A 20,913-nucleotide genomic window follows, 5' to 3' on the forward strand; every position below is an offset into this window, starting at 1 on the left:
ATGGGCATCATGGTACAGAAGGCAGATTAAGTAAAGCTCATGTTTCTTGATCTTGGCATATGAAGTAATGGTCTGGTCAGCACTAAGCCCAGCCACCTTAATTTCCGTAACGTGAGTCAGTTAACCATTAGAGCTGGGTGGACTCAGTGACATCCTGTAGATTCAAGCCTGGACAGAGATTTAAGCTCGAGACTTGTAGGTTAGCAGCCAAGTCTACCACCAGACCACGCGGTCCCACAGAGCATGTGGTGACCCAGAGAGACCCAGCTCTGATAGTTATCTCTAACTTGATAAAAGCTGCTGTTAATGACACAATCCCATATTATGCTCAAGTCAAATAAACATGGAAAAGAATACTTTTGTTTTTCTTTAACTTGGTATACCTAATTGCTAAAGGTCCCTTGTAATGGAGGACCTGAGAATCAGCTGTAGTAAGGGTTGTCAGTACATTGTGATCCCTCTTTCACTCATTACTGGGATAATGCACACACACATTCATTATGGTCACAATACCTACACATTCATTATAACTACACCCTAAAACTACCAGGTTTTAAATGGGCTATTAAAGCTCTATAGCTTCTATGCCTCATCAAAATGATGTGCTATGTTCTTGTTTTCAACAATAAAACCTAAAATGAAAAAATAACAAAATGCAAATAAAGTAAAATATTTTTATTGAAGCAGTAGGTGTGCTTTAAAGGTGATGCTCTATACACAAGCATGGGTGTACAACTCACAACATATACAACCTTAAGTTAGTCTACAACTGTACCATTGATTCATATACAGCCCATTTTATGGGATGCTAATGTTCATAATAAAAAAATAACAAAAGCACCATAAAAAAGTTTAGTTTAAAAATCTAAACAGTTTGTTTTCTAGTAGTAAATATAACTCCAGTGAATGTTTTTACAATGAAATTAATTTTAATTTGTCCATGAGTAAAAAGAACAACACAGAAGCTTCTGCCTTCACCTTTAAGCAAACATCAGCCTTACAGTATTTACATTAAATAGTAGCCTGTAGGCAAGCAAATGTGACCATCTAAACACCGACTGAGATTTCTCCAATCTTATTTATTTTGTTACAGAAATCTTATAATTTTCTACTAAAAATATATGCAGCAAGACATTAATAGAAAAATATTGCTTTACAAGATTCACTATAATATTTTGGTACAAAATCATTGTACATCAGACACTACAAGGAATGGAAGCAAGCTAAACATTATATATCACAACAATATAAAAGCTTTCATTTAAAAAATGTGTGGATTTTCTTTTCACAACTTAGTCAATAAAATGTGAGTGATGATTTAAGAATAAATATCTGTAATGTTTTGTCTCTCACTACTATTTATAAAATCACAACAAACAATACCAGTCCAATGTAGTAAAGAAAAGAGAACAAAAGAACATTTCAACCCTCATCCACAAGATTACCTGGGACTGGCTATGCCTATAGTAAATATAATGGCATAAGAGTGTTAAAATATTAAACAGGATCTAAAATAGGTGCTTAACAGAGATAATAATAAAGTTTTTATTGAAAAAATATCTTACAATAAAGAAATGTTTCTTAAAGCATTACAAATAATGGACCCAACAAAATAAAAAACTAACATATCTTTCTTTAAAAATGTAGTTCTATAAAAAGCATGTTAATAAGCATTGGAATTTATACATATTACCCAAAATATATTCCTTTAAATGAACATTTTTTCTCTAGTTGCAATGTTTTTATTTAAAATATATTTTTTATATGAATCTCTTGTATAAGTGTGCAAGTATGTGTATATATATATATATATATATATATATATATATATATATATATATATATATATATATATATATATATATATATATATATATATATATATATATATACACCTACATAATGTGTTTTCTTTATTTTGTTTTTGAACAAATCTAATAGTGCTTGATGTGATTTGATGACTTTCAGATCCGTGTTTTAATATGAGCATGTGGGTTTTATGTGTTAAATACTACTATTTATGTATTACGAGGAGAATGAGATGGTACTTGTACAATAGTCATGTCAGTTTTTTTATTTTATTTTATTTTGTTGTTGAATTGTAATCATATGATAAATACATAGCATATCAAACATAAGAAAGGTAATATCTTATTTTAAAACTATCATTTTATAAAAAAGTAAATTAAAAAGTAAACTACAAATGACTAATGAAGTGTATATTTGAGATATAGAGATTCAAGATATTAGAAAATAATGATTCGTAAAATCATTTCTCAAAACAAAGTGAACAATTGATGTGAGTTTTATAAAATCCAGGAAAACAAAATGGAAAACTTTAATGAATGTAATACAAATGTTAATTTTTCTACATGACTGACTAAAATAAACATATTTTACATAAATGCAAAAAGAATTTTTTTTACACAAGAAAGAAAAGAAGAAAACTGTGTCCAGTATAGATAATGGAACTTTGTTTTGTACACAACTCTCAGAATAAAAATTTGATATCACATTAAAAAACAACTGCAAAAAATATGAGAATGTTTCAAGTATAGTTTAGTAAAAAAAAAATGCTCTAATGTTTTAAACATGAAAAATATTTATTAGCTTTCCTTCCAGCAATTTTAAGTACCAAAAAGATGTAGCAATTTATTTGATTTCTCATATTGTGACAACGCATGTTTCAAATTATTGTTAGTGATTATGCAGGACAAAACTGCTCCATACAAAAATTAACAAATATACCGGTATAAATATATCATACATTATATTACTATATAGAAAGCTTTTGGACTTGCACAAGTAAATGAAACAGATATATACATAACATCTGAGAAGGGAAGTGTGTGGGTGCTAAGCGTCCAGTAACTCAAAAAAAAAACAAAAAAAACTGAATCAGTTGGCAGGCTGAATATCACAGCAAAATATCTGGACATGCCAATCTTCATCACAACCTCATTTGAGCAGAGAAAGAAATGTAAAAAAAAAAAATAATTAGAAAAGTATCATGAATACCAGCACACTAAAGAAATGGAAATAGCTGATCTCATGAAAAACAAATGGGAATGATCTTACTATGTGGAATGTTAAAACACTAATTTTATCTGCCCTTGTTGGCAAAAATGATGTTTGATGTAATGAGCTATTTATAAAAATCATTTAAATGATGGGAATTTCGTTTAATAAACGAAAGACTAAATTATTTCTTTCTCAAAGTAATGAGCTATTCAAAACAAATTGTTTAAAAAATATCAATATCTTTAATAATCTACTGAAGAAAAAAAACAACAACAACTGGTAGAGGACAATGGCTAACAATTAAAATTAAGTACTGATTGTACAGTTGCATCATCTCTGCTCATTACCTTTTTATGACACATTTGGAAGACCTTTCAATTTGTAAATACCCTCTGGGATTTTGATTATAGCTAAATGTGATCTGTTGAAATCTACATTAAAACCTCTTTCTACTAAGAACCATTTTAGTCATATCTACATAAAATTTATGTGAGTCTACATCAATTAAAAAATTATAAATATTAATTTCTACACTCTACTATTTAGTCCAACTTAAAAAAAAAAAATCTGTCAATGTTTGACTTTAACCGGTGAGGTCCCATTGTGTTCATTTTATAAAAACATTTGAAAATTGAAAAAAAAAAGGTGTAGTTTTAAATAATAAAAAAAGTTAAGACTAATCCATTTTGGTTTAACTAGAATCAGGAGGCCACTATCTTAGATCTTTCTGACCTGTCACTTGTGACCTGGATAAACACGTCAGCTCATCACTTAATAGGTTCCTACCAATGCAGCAAGTGTGGCCTGTTTTACCCTCAGTCAGTACATTCTTGTACAACTTCATTGATAAAGCATGTACATGAACAGCAAATATTTGACGTATCCAAAAGTTGCCAGCCCTATTCTTGGTCCATATATTCTTGCACTACTTGATATAAAAACTTATACTGCTCCTAGACATGAAGAAAATAAAAGGAAGATTAAAGAAATACTAAGAATAATGAATGAGAATGAAATGCAAAATATAAAAAAATTGCTTATGACTAATGTCCTCCTATTTGGAAGGAAATCTTTCTTGCCCTTAACTAAAAACAAAAAAAGTTTACTCTATTGTTATCAATCACTCTCCATACAAAGTCAAAAAAATTGACCAGTTTTAAGCTTGTAAATACATAGTTATTACATCCCTATTCTAGGTTAAGATACTTGAATAAAGAACTTTTACTATGAAAGATGGTTGACTAATTTCCTTACCAAATTTTCTATCAGCTGAGGTCGGTTGATTCTTATCTGTTTGACAGTCTGATACACATCAACTTCATAATCCAGTTCTAAGCGCTCCAAAAGTAAACAAGAGGCAACAAACACTCCACTTTTACTGGCTCCATTCCTGATTCAAGATAATTACAAGTTGTTGAGTATATAGGTGAACAGTTTTATTACACAGACAATAGAAAATTTTGAGTTAAATTAAAAAAATTAAGTTTATTAACTTATAGTGATTGTTTAAATGTTTCTGCATAACATTTGAAGAAAGTATCCACTAATTAGGTTAGAATAAAACAATGAGGATTTTAAACCAGAAACCTACATGCAATGCACAGTTACAGGCCCTTTACTATTCTGTTTTAACCAATCAGTAACTTGCCGGTACAGGCGAAGTAATGGAGTGACAGAGTTTGGTGTGGTCTGGTAGTCTGGCCATGATTTAAACATGAACTGTTTGATAGCTCGCTCTTCGCCCTTTCAATTTAAAAGTAATAGTTTTAACAAACTTAAAATCTAATGAGTTTAAATGTTTTATCCCACACAAATGACAAATTTTTGCATAAGTAACTCTTTAAAAAAAGTATTTGAAAAAGAAAGCAACAATATGAATTGGTTTTACCTTCTCTGTGTGACTGAGCTTAAAAACTCTCACTGTGACATCAGGGTCAACTTCTGATGAAGACAGCAACTCAACATTCAAAGGACCATGTTCTTCACTGTAACCATATTCCTCTGGCCAATACAAGGCACATGACTAGTACCAGATAGTAAGAAAAAATGTTTATGTCTAGATAAGTTTAATCTAATTTTTTTTTTCAAAATGTTTGTCTAAATAAATTAATGCAGACTTTTTTTCCAACACCTATTGTAAAAGATTTCAGTTTTTTATTTACCTTATCATTTCTATCAAACTCATTCAGCATTACTATAGTGTCTGATGAAGTATCATACAACATTCTCCAAAAATCTGCAACTGTTGTTGGTAGAGGCATCTGAGTTACAATGAACTGATCTTTCTGTGTATACCCCTGTCAAATATTCATACATCCATCAAAATTTAATCAGTTTGTCCTAATTTTCTCAAACATATTCAAAGCAACGTAATTATCATTAATAACATATTAATAGTCATAAACATGTAATCCATTTTTAAAAAACTTATCGTGGTTTCAAAATAAAGAAAATGTTAACATTAACAAAGCAAGTATTCAACGTCTTAGGGAAACATATTATTAGGAAAATGTTTATATTTGATCTAAATAGGTGATACTCACAGATAAATAAACAGCATTGATGTATTCATTACAGCCTTCAACTGGTGTGTATAAATATGGGCGTGTACGGTTGGCTAGAGATGAGTTTATAAAATGACCATTACCAGGATAATTCAGATAACTGGCTGTTTGTAAGAATTGTATGCAGACAGACTAATTAAAGGCGAGAGTGAAAATTAAGATACGTGAAGAATGGTCCTAAAAGCTAAGACGACAGATAAAAAAGTTCACCTGGTAAAATGTTTTTAAATCTATTTTTAGCCATATTTTCTTCTTGAAAAGCTGTGGAACACTCATCTCTTTCAATGGTAGGAGACAAAAGTTGTAGAACCTGTTGAATTCATTCAGTAAAACTAAATTATCATACAGAAGGTTTAAAAAAGCTTTCAAGGGTGATGTCACTAATTTTGTTGGATTTTAAGCCTTAAACATGTACCTGCTTCTTATTATTATTAATATTAATATGCCCCTTACTACTGATCTTACATCTCTACAGCCTCGTATGCCTCTACCTACTGATGTTACACATCTTAGGTGTAGACATGTCTACTCTTGTGATTATTATTCCTTCTTGAATACTCACATCATGCTGTTTCTCCATACGAGGTATTTCGTCTCCATCAGGGGTCAGCATCTCTTCATATGTACTATGAAAACTGGAGCGAGGTATTGTTGTATTACCAGCCAGAAGGGCCTCTAGTACAGCTTCATATACAAAAACATATTGTTCCTATTCAAAGTACAGAAAAAAAGCAACTGATTTAATAAATATATAAAGTAGGAAGTCTAGTAACAAATTTTATACTTAAAACGAAATGTAAAGCCAGCAGTGGAGGGAAAAGCATTTAAGCAGGGACCAAATGTTTAGACCAACCAATGTTTGTATAAATGTTTAGACCAACCAATGTTTAGACCTACCAATGTTTGTATCATATTCACTCGATTAGCTCTCATCAGTTGTGCACATCTGAGAACATCCACCTGGTTCTCAGCTACAGCCTGCTCCAGCAAGTAGTTTAGAGCTATGAAAGTGCCAGTTCGCCCAATGCCAGCGCTAGATCAAACAGAGCAAAAGAAAAGACCAAAATTCTGAATAGAAGTAGTTTAAAGCTATGAAATTACCTGTAGCATTTTCTTAACCCTTTTATTGCACTCTGTCTTCATGACACTAAGGGTAAACTAACAAAAAAGTGATGTTTTTTTTGTTTATTTACTCTCATTTATTTTAATAACCTAATACTTCATTAAGACTTTCTCAACAAACAAGTTAAATATTTAATTTAATACAAAATCTCAGAGAATTCAATGCTATAATGCAACCCATCATTTCTATAAACGTAGAATGCCATAGTGTGTTATTGCAATGCATAAGGTATCACTATGACACAATGCACTACAGCTGTAATTGCAATGAAATATACCTATCATCTGCTTTAGAAGTTAGAACTTAATGGGACTTGAAATTTAAGACAAAACATAATTATCATAGACAGTGTAGGGGTTAAACAGAAAGATAAAGGTAAGAACTACTACCTAAAGCGTTAATTGCTTAAAACATGTCTCAGAATGTAGTAAAGGCCCAACAAACTAACCTGCAGTGAGACAGAATGGGTGCACTATCATCTGGTTTAAAGTTTATGACCTTTCTCCTGAATGAGAGCAGTGTGGTGGGGTAAGTTGGAGCACCATGGTCAGACCAAGTGGTAAAATGGAACTGCTTGACAATTCGACTATTTTCCATTTCCTAGAGAGCAAAGGATGAAATAAATAAATGCATTTGTTGAAAACTGATTAAATAAAACAATTTTTATTAATGCTTAAAAAAACAAAACAAAAAAACAAACAACACTAACCTTAGAGAGTTCAAAGGTTCTTATGATGAAATCTGAATACTTGGTCACATTGACAAGTAAAACTGTCAATTCGCCATATTTCTGACTGCCTTCATCTGGCCAGTACTGCTCACACTTTTTCTGGTTGAGTACACAACAAAAACAACATTGGTACCAGACACTCAGTTTCCATGTGTCATCTAGTTAGTGTTTTTATCACAGACATTAAATAACGGCTCTCACTATCCATATACCATCTAGCACATACTTTTTATATCTAGCACATACTTTTTATCATCAACATTTAAATCTTTTCTGTCTCTGGATACAGCTAGGTGAAAAAGTCTAATGTAATGCTACAATTAGGAGCTAAATCTGCAGAGAATGCTACCAATCAGTTTAAAGTGTTATATAAAATGTAAATCTATATATACCTTGCAAGCTTCCATCAGATTGGTCAACATAACAATTTTAGAAACCTTGTGTTGCCAGACCATCCTCCAGAAGTCTCTGATCATGATTTTATTCGGACCTAAGAAGAAAAACATTATTCATCTGTTGATCATGATGCAGTACTTTAAGATAGAGCTTTAATTTCTTTTTCATCCAATCAACAGAAGCGTGACAATTTTTCTCTTATGCAGAAAATATTTGTACAATCCTATCTCATATAACTTTGGTGTGTGTATAGATTACCTTGAGAAGCAATATATGCTCTTGGTTTAGCATAACCCTGAAATAGAGAAATCAAATGATGACATAGAACAAGGTACATTTTTTTTTCATAAGGGATTTTTAAGAAATGGAGTTAGTTTAAGAGTAAACATTCCCTAGCAGAGTTAATACTCACATCCATAAAATTTGCATTCACATAGTCTGAGAAAGGTTCATTAGGCAGAGGGTCAAGTATCACACGTGAATGGTCATCTACAAAAAATACAATTTAAAGCTAATACTACAACAAACAAGATAGAAATCTAAGGGGATGGAGCAAAAACAATAAACATTTGCTTTGAAAAATATATTTACCAAGTCAGGTTCTTGGCATCTAGAATGGGGAGAAATCTTTCTAGTTCACTAGCAAAATTTTTAAGTTAAGCTGAAGAATGTTTCAACCCATGCAATCAAAGACACACTCTGAACTATGTGGTTAGTGTAAGCTTGTGCATGCTAAAACATTGCAGACAAATGAATTTTTTTTTCCCCCAAAACATGGTTTTATTTCAGGACTAGGCTGTTAAAAGTTAGTATGTAAATGTCTTTCTGAATACATTTAAAAAACAAAATGGTTGTATTCAGGATTTGTTAAATAACTTCAGGGCACATTTGTTTAATAAGCTTGTCTCACATCAAGCAGGGTCATTGTTTTAATTTGGTATCAAGTTTTTTTGGGGGGGGCCTTGTGAATTACACATTGTAACACATTTCTTTATAAACTATCAGTACATATAAAAAATAATTTAGTTTTCAATACTTTTGGATGTCATTATGACTTAGTAAAACTTACAAGCAACTATATTTCCATATCTATTCTTTACTTTATTTTCAGGTCGCCTTGCGATTTCACATTGTGCCAGAAGTCCCATTGGTAATTCCTGGGAAACAAAAACAAGTGCAATTACAGGCTACAACAGTTTTTTTTTTTAAGAATTCTGATGGTTTGATGGAATTTCATCAAACACTTTCATAGTTGTGATCCTAGATTTGAATAAATAAAAAGATTTTTAACCTAGTTATCTCAAGTTTCATTCCTGGGTTTAAGTTCACAAGTTGTCCTAAATCCATATAAAAATGTTGAGTACCTAACCAAAGCCAGGGAAAGTTCTGGAAAATGAGCTGACACAAAATCACAAAGGTGACCTTACTTTACTTTTTTTTAAATTTAGACTCACCTCAAACTCTCGTTTAAAACCTTCCCAGCTATGCTCCTTGTGTTTGAGTATATAGCTGTGTAGATCAGACAGAAGGACAGGGCTAGTCTGTTTCCTGCTGTTAACATTGACATAAATTGGCTCCTGTATACCATTTGTTTTATCATCATCTTCTTTATAGCAAGATGGAGGTTCACTTCCTGTTGACAAGATGGTTGGACTAGGATCAGAAACAAGCATCTAGCAAACATCTTTACAGAAAATATTATGTAAAAAGTTAATGTCAGTTGAATGAGACTTCATAAATTGTAAATCTACTATGTATATTAATAGTAAGAATTTTGGCAAAGCAGTGTGTCCCCTTAAAAGAAAGTTGGCAGCTGGCAAATTAGCAAGTGAAGTGTCCAAATAAGCTGTGTCAGTATTCTAAATAGGAATAAGTTTGATTACCATATTACTGATTCAGTTCAACTTGACAAAGAAAAATCCACTGTTCTCATCTGTTTTACTTACCAACTCTTGAGTCCTCCAAGAGCTGACAGCTTTCTTCTCTAGTCATCACATCTTCAATTTCACTCATTTTATGTCTAGGAACATGCAAAGTTTTGTGACGCCGATGCCTGTAACAGACAGATACAATATTTACAATCTTTACTACTTTTTTGCCTCAATTAAACAGGCCAAGTATGAGAACAATCTTAGATCACCACATTTAGAAAAATAATGACAAAAATATTTTCTAATTCATGAAAAATCAAAGTAACTTTAAATGACTGTACTTGCCTGTATATCAAACAAAATATAAGAATTAAAATGATGAAGCCTGCAGCACCTCCCAGACCAGCACCAATAGATAAAAATGCTATGCTGCTTTCTTCTTTCATTTCTTAAAGTAAAAAAAAAAAATGTATTTCATTCATAAAATCCATCTAACTTACAAAAATCTAAAATTATTCAGACATATAACATTTAAATTTAGAGATGCAAGACATCCACTTATGGTTATTGTTAATTCTCATCACATTAACAATAACCAGGAGGCCCCAGTGAAAATAGACGGAAGTCAGGTAAATGATGTGCAAGAGTTTGTCTACCTTGGCAGCAAGATCAGCAAAACGGGAGGCACAGAGGCTAGAGTTAATAGAGCCTGCTGCGCTTTCACAGTTCTGTGACCCATATGGAAAAGTTCAGCCATCTCCATTACCACAAAAATTAGGATATTTAACTCAAATGTCAAGGCAGTTCTGCTGTATGGAGCAGAGACATGGAGAGTCTCCAAAGCAAGCACAGCAAAGATACAGACCTTCAGACAGATATTGAAACTGAGATGGCAGGACAAAGTGCCGAACACAGAAATATGGAGGAAAGCTAGGCAGGAGCCTTTGGGCGTGCAAATAAGGAGGAAATGGCGCTGGGTGGGTCACACACTGCCAAAGGCTCACCCAAATGTTACACGCCAAGCGCTTGAGTGGAACCCCCAGGGAAAGCGGAAGAGAGGGCGCCCAAGACAGACCTGGAGGCGGAGTCTTCTTGAAGAACTGAAGCCAACAGGGATGTCTTGGGAGATGACAAAATTAATAGCCGGGGATCGGAAGAAATGGAGGGAAATTGTGGAGGCCCTATGTTCCATAAGGAGCAAAGAGAAGTAAGTCAAGTAAGTCAAGACATCCACTTACTTTGGATGCACTCAAAGCCTGTATGACCCTCCAAACATCCTGACCAGCAGCGACCAGTGAATGGATCACAGCTAGAATTATTTTTACACAGTCCACATTTCTGTGAGCAGTTCTTGCCATAGTAGAAGTCTGGACAAGCTGAAAGTACAATAAATAGTTAGGGTAAAAACAATCATTAAACTTTAGATATACTGTGGAAAAAACAATTGCAGGCATAAACCATTTGGAACATGAGGCAAAGTCAATTTACAACTGTGTACAAAATTATAACACTTATTGTAACATTAAATGGAAAGGTATCAAGTAGAGATTACTTTACAGTGGTTAAAGGTAGAGGAAAAACCCATCATAGCTTTTAAAATACAACTAGATCTAAATGCAATCCATTTTCTACATCAAAATATCAATTTTTTTTGTAAAAGATAAAATGACTACCTTTCTTCCAAACTTAAAGCATTAGTCAAGTATCATAACATAAGTTTACACACAAAATATTAACCCTGTATTTCTGAGTTTTTTCAATTAGATAAAATATTATTGTTGTCTATACAGTGGGGTTTTAATCCATTGTACTGATGATCTATATACTGCAGTCACATTTTTCATTACATTTGTGTACACCCATTGTATTGATGATCTAGCTAGTGTATCCCCATTGTACTGATGATTTAGCTAGTGTATCCCCATTGTACTGATGATCTAGATAGTGTATCCCCACTGTACTGATGATCTAGATAGTGTATCCCCACTGTACTGATGATCTAGATAGTGTATCCCCATTGTACTGATGATCTAGATAGTGGATCCCCACTGTACTGATGATTTAGATAGTGTATCCCCATTGTACTGATGATCTAGATAGTGTATCCCCACTGTACTGATGATCTAGCTAGTGTATCCCACTGTACTGATGATCTAGATACTTACTGGTGTCACATTTGTCACTAGTGTAACCATCCTGACAACCATGAGAGCAAACACCAGTGACTACGTCACACTGTGAGTCCTGAAGGCAAGCTCCACATTTATTTATACAGTTTAATCCATAGCTGTTCTTGCACCCTATGGAGAGAAACAAGTCCATTACACAAACTATGATCAATTGGGGTAGCTGAGTGAAATAGCTGGATTGTTTAATAGAGTTTCTAGGATCAGCCAGAATATTAAAGCAATTAAAGCAATTAGTTGATAGCTCTGTGTTAGCCAATCTATCTTCAGGAAATGTGTTATGGCTACAGGTTATGGTGAACTCTGTGCTATAAAAATAGTGTATCTCAAAATACATGATATAATAGAAAAATAGGCACTTATTAGAAAAAAAATATTCTTAATTATGATGCACTGCTTGTTTAGTTGAATGGTAAGGTTTTAGTTACATGGTGTATAAATTTAAGAAAAAAAATTGAAGCAATTTGATTTATAGTAGAAAAACTTAAAATTTTTAACATCAACAATTGCATTTTAACCATTAATGTCCCGTAACGCCCGCTGCCGCCAGACACCGTTAATGTCCCGTAACGCCCGCTGCCGCCCGCTTACAATACGCATAGAAAAATCAAATTTGTTTCATTAAAATTTGGCCTACAAATCCTAATTTTTAACTAAACAGGAAGTCGGATACTTTCAGCAACCTTTTCCGGTCTTCTAATTTCAATGGCGCTTTTGAAAGATAAAAAATAATAGTTTCTTTCCATCTCGAAATTTTAGACTCATCTGTCCAAATTTTAGTTGATTTAATATTAAAAATAAAATAAAATAATGCCTCTAAACGTATCTAGGCATGTATTTTATGAATTATATATCTTAAAGATAATCAAATTGATATTTAACTCTTAAATTTGATGCATAGTTGTTTAGACAAAAATAAATAAAGTTGACTACCGAAAATGACCTGTTTTGAATTTTCTCCGACATTTTTTATTTTTATTCTGTACTTGTACCGAATATAATATATTCTATTTAATACTGTTGGAAAGCCAGGTTTATTCCCAACATTAAGCAGTAGTTTTTATCTTAATTTTTAATTTCATTTAGACAAAAAAAAAGATTTTGTGAAACTATTCACTTGATCATACAGAGTTATGCTCCTTACATTGGGCCGTCATGGGTGGAGTTTTGGTAGAATGAATGGGACATTAATGGTTAAGAGAACTATCACATGGTATTTAAAAGAGATAATAAATGCAATTATAGTGATAACAAGCCAACTTACTTAAGTCACACAAAGATGTGCCATTGTCTGAACTGATGTAACCTGGGCTGCAGCCACGCAGGCAGCGGCCAGTGAAACGGTCGCAGATGTCATCATCCCTACAGTGGCCACATTTATTGGCACAGTTTGGACCATAAGTCTTGTCACACTCTGTTGACAGAACTCTTTCAGTTATCACTTAGCACAAACCTTTTTAGGACTGAGATACTTATTAAATATACTGATGTCTCAGAAAATATCCATTAAACAAAAAGTATGCAATGTGTAAATCAGACAATTCCAAAGTAGACTAAGAAAATACAGCGATGAAACAAGTGAACCACACAGCAGTGTGAAGTTGTTTACCTAACTGACACCTGTCCCCCATGTAGCCAGCTTTACATCCTTTATTACACTTTCCAGTCTCATGGTTACATTGTTTATCTACACAGTTCACACACTCTTTTTTACATTTATTACCATAGAATCCTGGATGGCACTCTGAAATAATAAAAGACATTCCAAATTATTTTTTCAAATCCTTTACAAGCCCATATCGTCAAACTTTTTATTAAAAAACATTAAATTCTAAAGGCTTAGTTTTTTAAAGAAAATTACTCAGAATTATAATATTATTGCCTAGATAAAAGAATGTTTAGGTTCGATTGCTGTCATAAAACATACTAAAAATTACCTATTTTTAATGAAGATGTAAAATAACGTGTATGTGACAAATGGCTCAATACTAAACAGCCCCCTTCCCCATATGTAAACCAGGTGGTGAACTACAGCAATGGAGATGTATGAATCTGGTGGAATGCAAGAAATGCTAGATTTCTCATGCTAACTTGCCCAGCATATGACCTTATAAGTACTCCAACTTACATTAGTATCCCAGGCTTAACTAGGACTAATTGGTATTCAAAGCTCTACTTACTTCTGCTACACTGAGCTCCAACCCAACCATCAGCGCAACCATCAGAGCAAAACCCATTTCTGTCACAGGTTGAGTTTTCATTGCAATGGCACTGTCTCTTACAACCTTCTCCAAAAAGATGGGTAGGACAGTCTGAAATTTGGTTCAGAAAAAAATGTAATTAAGAAACTTAAACTTAAAAATGGTTGTGCTGTAGTACTGTCACCACAATTTTAGATGACACTTACTTCTGTTACAACCAAACAAGTGAACCAAGTTATTCAGGGAGAAAAAAAATTGTTATCAAAGGACACAATTGTTAAGTTGTCAAAACAATTTTTTTATTGTATTAATATGTTAGAGCAATTACAAATAGAAGATAAAAATGTAAATGTACAATTTATTTTAAAATTAATTTTTAGAAGTTGATAATATGTAGGTTCTATTTAATTTGAATTAAAATAAATTTATATCAACATAACTAATAAAGAATAAATTTTTTGGTTTTAAGAGTATTAGCAAAGAGACTAATAAATATAATCAACCTTACCACAGAGCTTGATGTCACATAAATCGTTTGCCCCTTCTGGTGAAGTGTAACACCAAAGTTTATTCAGTCGACCTGTAGCCAACTTTGGATTTCTGCAGAAATTCCCAGGGTCATCGTCGTACTCAAATTCCAAGTCATTAAAGTTTTGAACTAGGTTCCAAGCCACGCAGCTTGTCTTGTTTTGCGCGACATTCAGATGGCCAGTGTAAGTAATCCCACTAGAATCATATTGACATTGGTTCTCTAGATTTCAAAATAAAATAAAACGGTATTTAACGTTTGTCAAAACATAAAACTAGCTATACACAAAGGATGATGCAGATAAAGTTAACTGGATAATTTAGTTGTTTCTTGATATTTTTTTTTTAAATTATCAAAAACTTTTTCTTACCAAACAAACAATGATCACCATAGTAGCCAGTTTTACACCCAGAATTGCAGGTCAGAGTTTTCTCATCACATTCCTCATCAATACAATTTTTACAACTTAATTTACATTTCCAACCAAAAAATCCTCTCTCACATTCTGAAAAAAAAAACACCCCATAAATTAAGCATAGTAAATAAGTAAACCATTCATTTATGTATGTCTTTGTCAAATGCAGATTGTGTTCGGAGCTTTATCTTTTTTTTTACCTCTTCCAGTCATCAGTAAAGCTTAAGAAACTTTAAAGCTAAAATAGAATTTTAAAAATTAAACCTTCATGATAATAATAACAAAGTTTTAAATGAACTGAAAATAAGTAAATTTTCTTTAAATAGATATAATAGCAAAAGTATCTGTTGCTAAAATCTATTCAAGAGATTTCATGAAAGACCAACACCTATACATTACAAGGAAAGAAAAAGTAAAATTGTATTATTTTAAAGTGCATTTAAAGGATGTTAAAGTCTTTGGATAATTTTCATTTTCTACTTGTAAAAATGTAACAATAAGTTGATATTTAAGTTTAAGTTCTAAAAACAATTATTATGTTTTGGTATTCTTTCCATTTTGACAGTTCTGAAAGAAGTATACACCAGTTTCAGCTAAACATTTTTTGCTCTAAGATTAACATATTCATGAACATCAGCTCAACTGAAACTTACTTAATTATCTTTTATTTTGTTATTATATATAATACTTAACTTTTAATGACATTGACTAATTTAAGAATGTAATTTGTGTGATAAAGAGATAATCCAGCATTGTCATCAAAGACACTTTTCAGAAGAGCAATTGCAGAATGGCATATTGTACATATTTTTAAATTGTGTGCCTTATTGTTAAAACAAATAAGTTATAAGATTTAAACACAAATCCATTCATAGACAAATAGATACAGTGTAACTTAAGAAGTAATTTGTACACAAAACTGAAGGTCTTAAAATCCTGAACATCAAGTAATGCTTAGTAATGTCTACTTTTTAATTGAAACTAAAAACAGTACAAGATGACCAAGCTATCCCTTTATATGAAGAGGGTCACTGAAGCAGGTAAACTCTTCACCTCTCCCTTGGACCATCAGATTTTAAAAATACGTCACATAAATAAGATTTTGGAGATATCAAAAACAGTATGTCTTGAATAAAGACTTAGTTTGAATGGTTACATTGTCTGCTGCACTAAGATTTAGTTTCAAACTGCAAAAAAAAATCTGCTTACAATATTGTACTTAAATAATAAAAAAAATGTTTTAAAGAGCATGTTGAAAAGTATAATTGTATAAATGTCTACAATTTGTTAATTATAAAATTAAGCTAAAAACGTGTAATTATTATCAGTGAGCATAACTAAACCAGCATTTTTATTGCTACCATCCTAGCTCTTAGCTTACACTTCTTTGTTAGTAAAACTAAGTGAACTTTCCCACTTGACCTATGTGGTATTTGAGAGCTCAAGCTAAATTGTCCCAAATTGGACAGTCATTACACCAAACAGCCTTCATAATGTGACCTGTCATGTCAACCATGAGCCACCTGCACAACTCATTCCCGAAGAATTTCAAGGAACACAGATACGATTGAGAACATGATTTAGAGAATCAGCTAATGAAATACAAAACTTCTCAAATTTAATTTCTGCTTTTTATTAAAATTTAAGTTAAAGGTTCTTCAGCAGCCAAGCCAAGTTTATGTGTACAGGATGAAAATCATATGCAGTGTTTCTTCCAGACTTTTTTCTCCGGGGGGGCACTTGAAATCTTCGGGGGGGCGGTAAACTTTCTTCGGGGGGGCGGACACTGTTAAAAGTATATATTTTCTATATAAATTATATAAATTTCATTTCGTTCGGGGGGGCGGTAAAAAATTTTCAGGGGGGCTTCGCCCCCCCGAAGAGATGCCTGGAAGAAACTCTGATCATATGTGGATTCTGCTGTATCAATTTTTATGCCATAGCCTAATTATAACTTTGCAAACAATTTTAATAAGTGATATTTTTATATGTTGTAGGTGATGCATATCAATGTTTAAAAATACAATATTTTAATACACAAAATAATAATTTGCAATTGGAATATATATTCTAAATTTTTTTTTAAAAGTAATGCAACCAGATAATATAAATACTCCATCTATCCACTCAAACACCATCTAAAATTAGCACTAAGATACAAAAGCCTGATTCATACCCTCAGCTATTTTTAACACACACAGGATTCTTTATTTTATATTTTAACTTTTTAAAACATTCCTTATAGTTATTAATGTATCTCAAAAGAATATCTAAATTGTGAAATTTAAAATTCATTGAAACTTTAGTGTAAAACTATGAAAAAAATAAGTTAGATTTAACACAGTAGGGGCTCCCACCCATAAATTGTTTGAACATGGTGCACTACATAAAGCAGAAAAGCAATTATTTTAAAATAAAATGGGTGTCAAATTCAACATTATAATAGATATGTATCTCTTTTCTGGGACGGAGTGGCCTCACGGTGGAGAGCTGGACTGCTAACCCGTAGGTCTTGAGTTCGAATCCGGGTACAAGTCAGTAGACCGTCCCTGAGTCCACCCAGCTCTGATGGGTACCTAACTCACGTTAGGGAAAGTAAAGGCAGCTGGGAAGAGTGCTGCCCACACTATCTCTTCATATGCCGAGGTCACAGAAACAAGTGAACTCTACTTCACTTGCCCCATAAACCGTCAGGTTTGAAAGGGAACTTTACTTTTTTTTTTACTATCTCTTTTCTTCAATAAAATAAACCCACAATGTTTAAAAGACTGGGAAAATTAACACTATGGTAAACCAAACTAAGTTATTAGTCAGAGTGCATAATTGATCATCTATGTAGTTGATATGAACCTAAACTAAACTTAAACCATAATACTTCTTCTTATATAAAAGTATTATAAAATATTACAGTAAAAGCATCCCAGTCATATTTTGCATGATGAAATGATTACAGACTGGGAGTAGCTGTATTGGGGCAAGTGAAGTAGAGTTCACCTGTTTCTGTGAGCTCTGCATATGAAGGCATGGTGTGGCCAGCACTATGCCCAGCCACCTTTACTTTCTCTAACATAAGTTAGATACCCATTACAGCTGGGTAGACTCAGGGACATTCTAGGTTCTTGAACCCACATTCGAACTTGAGATTTTTGGGTTAGCAGTCGTGTGTCTACCATTTAACCACTCCATCCCATAGAATTCTTGTACAGCCAAAAGAGATACTGCAGGTTATAACTTACGCTTGATGAAACTAAATAGAAATATAGCCTTAAACTCAAAAATTTATTTTCAAGTTCTCTGGATGTGCAATTTTTATAACAGTTATTCTAAAAATATTAAATGTCTGAATTATTTTCAGGCATATGTTGTTTTTTTTTTTAATTTAAAAAAAAAACATGATTTTTATCCATGTCAACAATAAATCATTGGAAGGACTCTCCTCATCAACCGTTGAAGTCAATTAAAAAATGTTGAGTGCTGGCTGACTGTTGACTAGTCCTAGTGTTAAGTCAGTTAAGTGTGTATGACTAAGAGGCTTACAAAAGTTAGGCCTACTCAACCCAGTTGATCATTTTTTTAAAGTTGATACTTGGCAGTAATGATTAATGATAGTTTGGGGGAATTTTTATACCAGTGTCCGATAATAGAATCTTCTATGAAAAAGAGGTGTTGGGTTACTAGTAGTTAACTAAATACACACATTGCTGGATAATGTCAATGTTAACCCTGTCCCTAACCCCAACCCTAGTCCTACCATACTCCTAACCCTAATTTCTAACCTTAAAATAAGTCGAGATTACAATACTTTTTGAATACTACTAACAACCCAACACATCTAATTTATGGAAGAGGTTTTTGAATACTACTAACAACCCAACAATAGAAGAGTCTATTATCGGACACCTGTATCTAAAATCATCAGATAGTTTTAAAGTACTTTTAAACAAAATTATTAATTAAACCATTATTTAATTTATCACTATTAGCCTAACTATTAATAATTAATTTATTAAAGTTTAAAAAAGTATTAAAAGTAAGATTTAGTAATTTAGTCAAATTAGTTATTACAGTAGTTATTAGTTACTGGTTGTTGTAAAGTAAGCGCTTGGACAGGGTCGATGCTGAACGTGGACCAACGAAGTACGACAATGCAATGTAGAGAACAGAACGACTTTGCTATGTTTCAATATTTTATTACATAAACTTTATACTTGACGACTAAATCAACGGCAGACACAGGACGAAGACTTCTACATCCTAACATGACTAGAACAAGACTAAGACTGACTTGAACTCTGTTCCTAAAAACCAAAATATACTCTCCTACGTCACATCCTTATTTCCTTTATCACACATTCAGAATCTTTTATTAATACCACTACACATACTCTCAAACCCTCAACATATTTTATTAAACACAATCGAAGCGCTCACATTACAACACTAGTGTTAGGCCCCAGTCTATAGTAGTACTGTAATCTATCATTTTAGGTATGTAAAATCTGCAGAGACTAGTAATGAGAAAAACAGGTGACTCATTAGGGGCCTACAATTTAGAAATTATTTCACATTTTAAGGAGGATTTATGTTTTGAAAGTTAAAAAAATGTTTCAAAGTTTCATTAATGTTTCTGTTTTTAAACAATTATATTAAAACTTTTCAGTAAAAAGTAAAGACTAACAATGTTTTCATCAGATGCAATCAAGCTTATTTACTTTAGCCTTTAGCAGCCATCTTGCTTAAGTTTTTTTTTGTATAATTATAGTTAGAGATTCAGAGGAAACCACTGTAACTTACAGATTGCCTCTGTTTATATACTATTATATAGCAATTCTTGCTCGAAAACATTGCTGTTTAAAATTAATTTCTGGCCTATATTGATATATTTAGCTATTGATTTTGGTTTATTATGCAGCCATTTGTAAAAGAGAGTGACTTCCGCCTGAATCTCGCGCTATAAGTCTATAAAAATAAAACTTTAACAAGATGGCTGCTATAGTATAGTAAATGAGCATGGTTGCATCTGTTGGAAACATCGCTGGTGTTCATTTATTACTGAAAAGTTTTAATTCAATTGTTTAAAAACAGGTACATAAATGAAACAAGGAAACATTTTTTTATTTTTCAAAACATAAATCCTCCTCAAAATGTGAAATAATTATTAAAATGTAAGGAGTCACCTGTTTTTCACATTACTAGATCTAGTCGCGGGCGATTTTACGTACCCAAAACGATAGATTACCCGTACCCCCAAAAACACTTTTATTTTATCCATATCAACAATAAAATATTTAAAATAATGAGCGAAGTCATCTCCGATGCGATTTCGGATTTCGTCAACCAACTCGGTCGTAGTCAGTTGTGTACTTTAAAAGTTGCCTAAAATTGATTTTAGAAATAAAGTTCTAGTTGAAATATTCCTCAGTTTGTATAAAACAAAAAGCAAATTTATATTTTCTAAATCTATAGATCTACTTACTCCCACAAACACTACGTAATCCAAGAGTTAAAAGAATGAGAAAGGTCCACAGCCATTTCTTGTCCGCCATGATAGTTTACAATTACATTTTCCAGTGAAACATTTTAATGTTTAGCATTTCTCCTGACTTTGCATGGCCAAATAAAAATAATAATATATACGAGCCGACCCGCGGCATATCATACGCCGCTATTTGGTTGTTGTTTTTTCTACTTTTCAGCTATTCATAATTTGTGAATTCGACACTACCAACGCTGCCACTGAAAATATTTCTTTAAAACACTATAATGACTCGTTAAGGACGATAACCCCCCCCCCTTTTTTTAACAATTCATTAAAACAGTGTTTTAAAACGCAAAATTTAGTGGCTAAAATTCAGTTTCCAACAGTAGTAATTAGTA

At 32.4% G+C, this 20,913-nt stretch overlaps 1 protein-coding gene across 1 annotated transcript; it reads right to left on the reverse strand.

Moving 5' to 3' along the window:
- Positions 1-660: 660 nt before the first annotated feature.
- Positions 661-20,633, reverse strand: LOC131938051 (receptor-type tyrosine-protein phosphatase T). Its single transcript, XM_059295917.1, has 26 exons — positions 20,513-20,633; positions 14,992-15,126; positions 14,601-14,843; positions 14,072-14,203; positions 13,501-13,635; positions 13,156-13,305; positions 11,871-12,005; positions 10,944-11,081; positions 10,042-10,153; positions 9,781-9,887; positions 9,289-9,467; positions 8,904-8,991; positions 8,247-8,323; positions 8,093-8,129; positions 7,831-7,928; positions 7,418-7,537; positions 7,157-7,308; positions 6,483-6,618; positions 6,148-6,294; positions 5,796-5,895; positions 5,565-5,638; positions 5,184-5,318; positions 4,910-5,044; positions 4,613-4,764; positions 4,276-4,411; positions 661-3,974 (listed from the first exon to the last, which is right to left on the reverse strand). Exons 1-26 carry the CDS (start codon positions 20,580-20,582, stop codon positions 3,921-3,923), a joined length of 3,177 nt encoding a protein of 1,058 aa, XP_059151900.1. The 5' UTR covers positions 20,583-20,633; the 3' UTR covers positions 661-3,920.
- Between the last annotated feature and the right edge of the window lie 280 nt (positions 20,634-20,913).

The sequence above is a fragment of the Physella acuta genome, unplaced genomic scaffold (assembly GCF_028476545.2).
Source record: "Physella acuta isolate Inbredline_101_S28 unplaced genomic scaffold, ASM2847654v3 ptg000230l, whole genome shotgun sequence".
Classification (NCBI taxonomy): Eukaryota; Metazoa; Mollusca; class Gastropoda; family Physidae; genus Physella; species Physella acuta.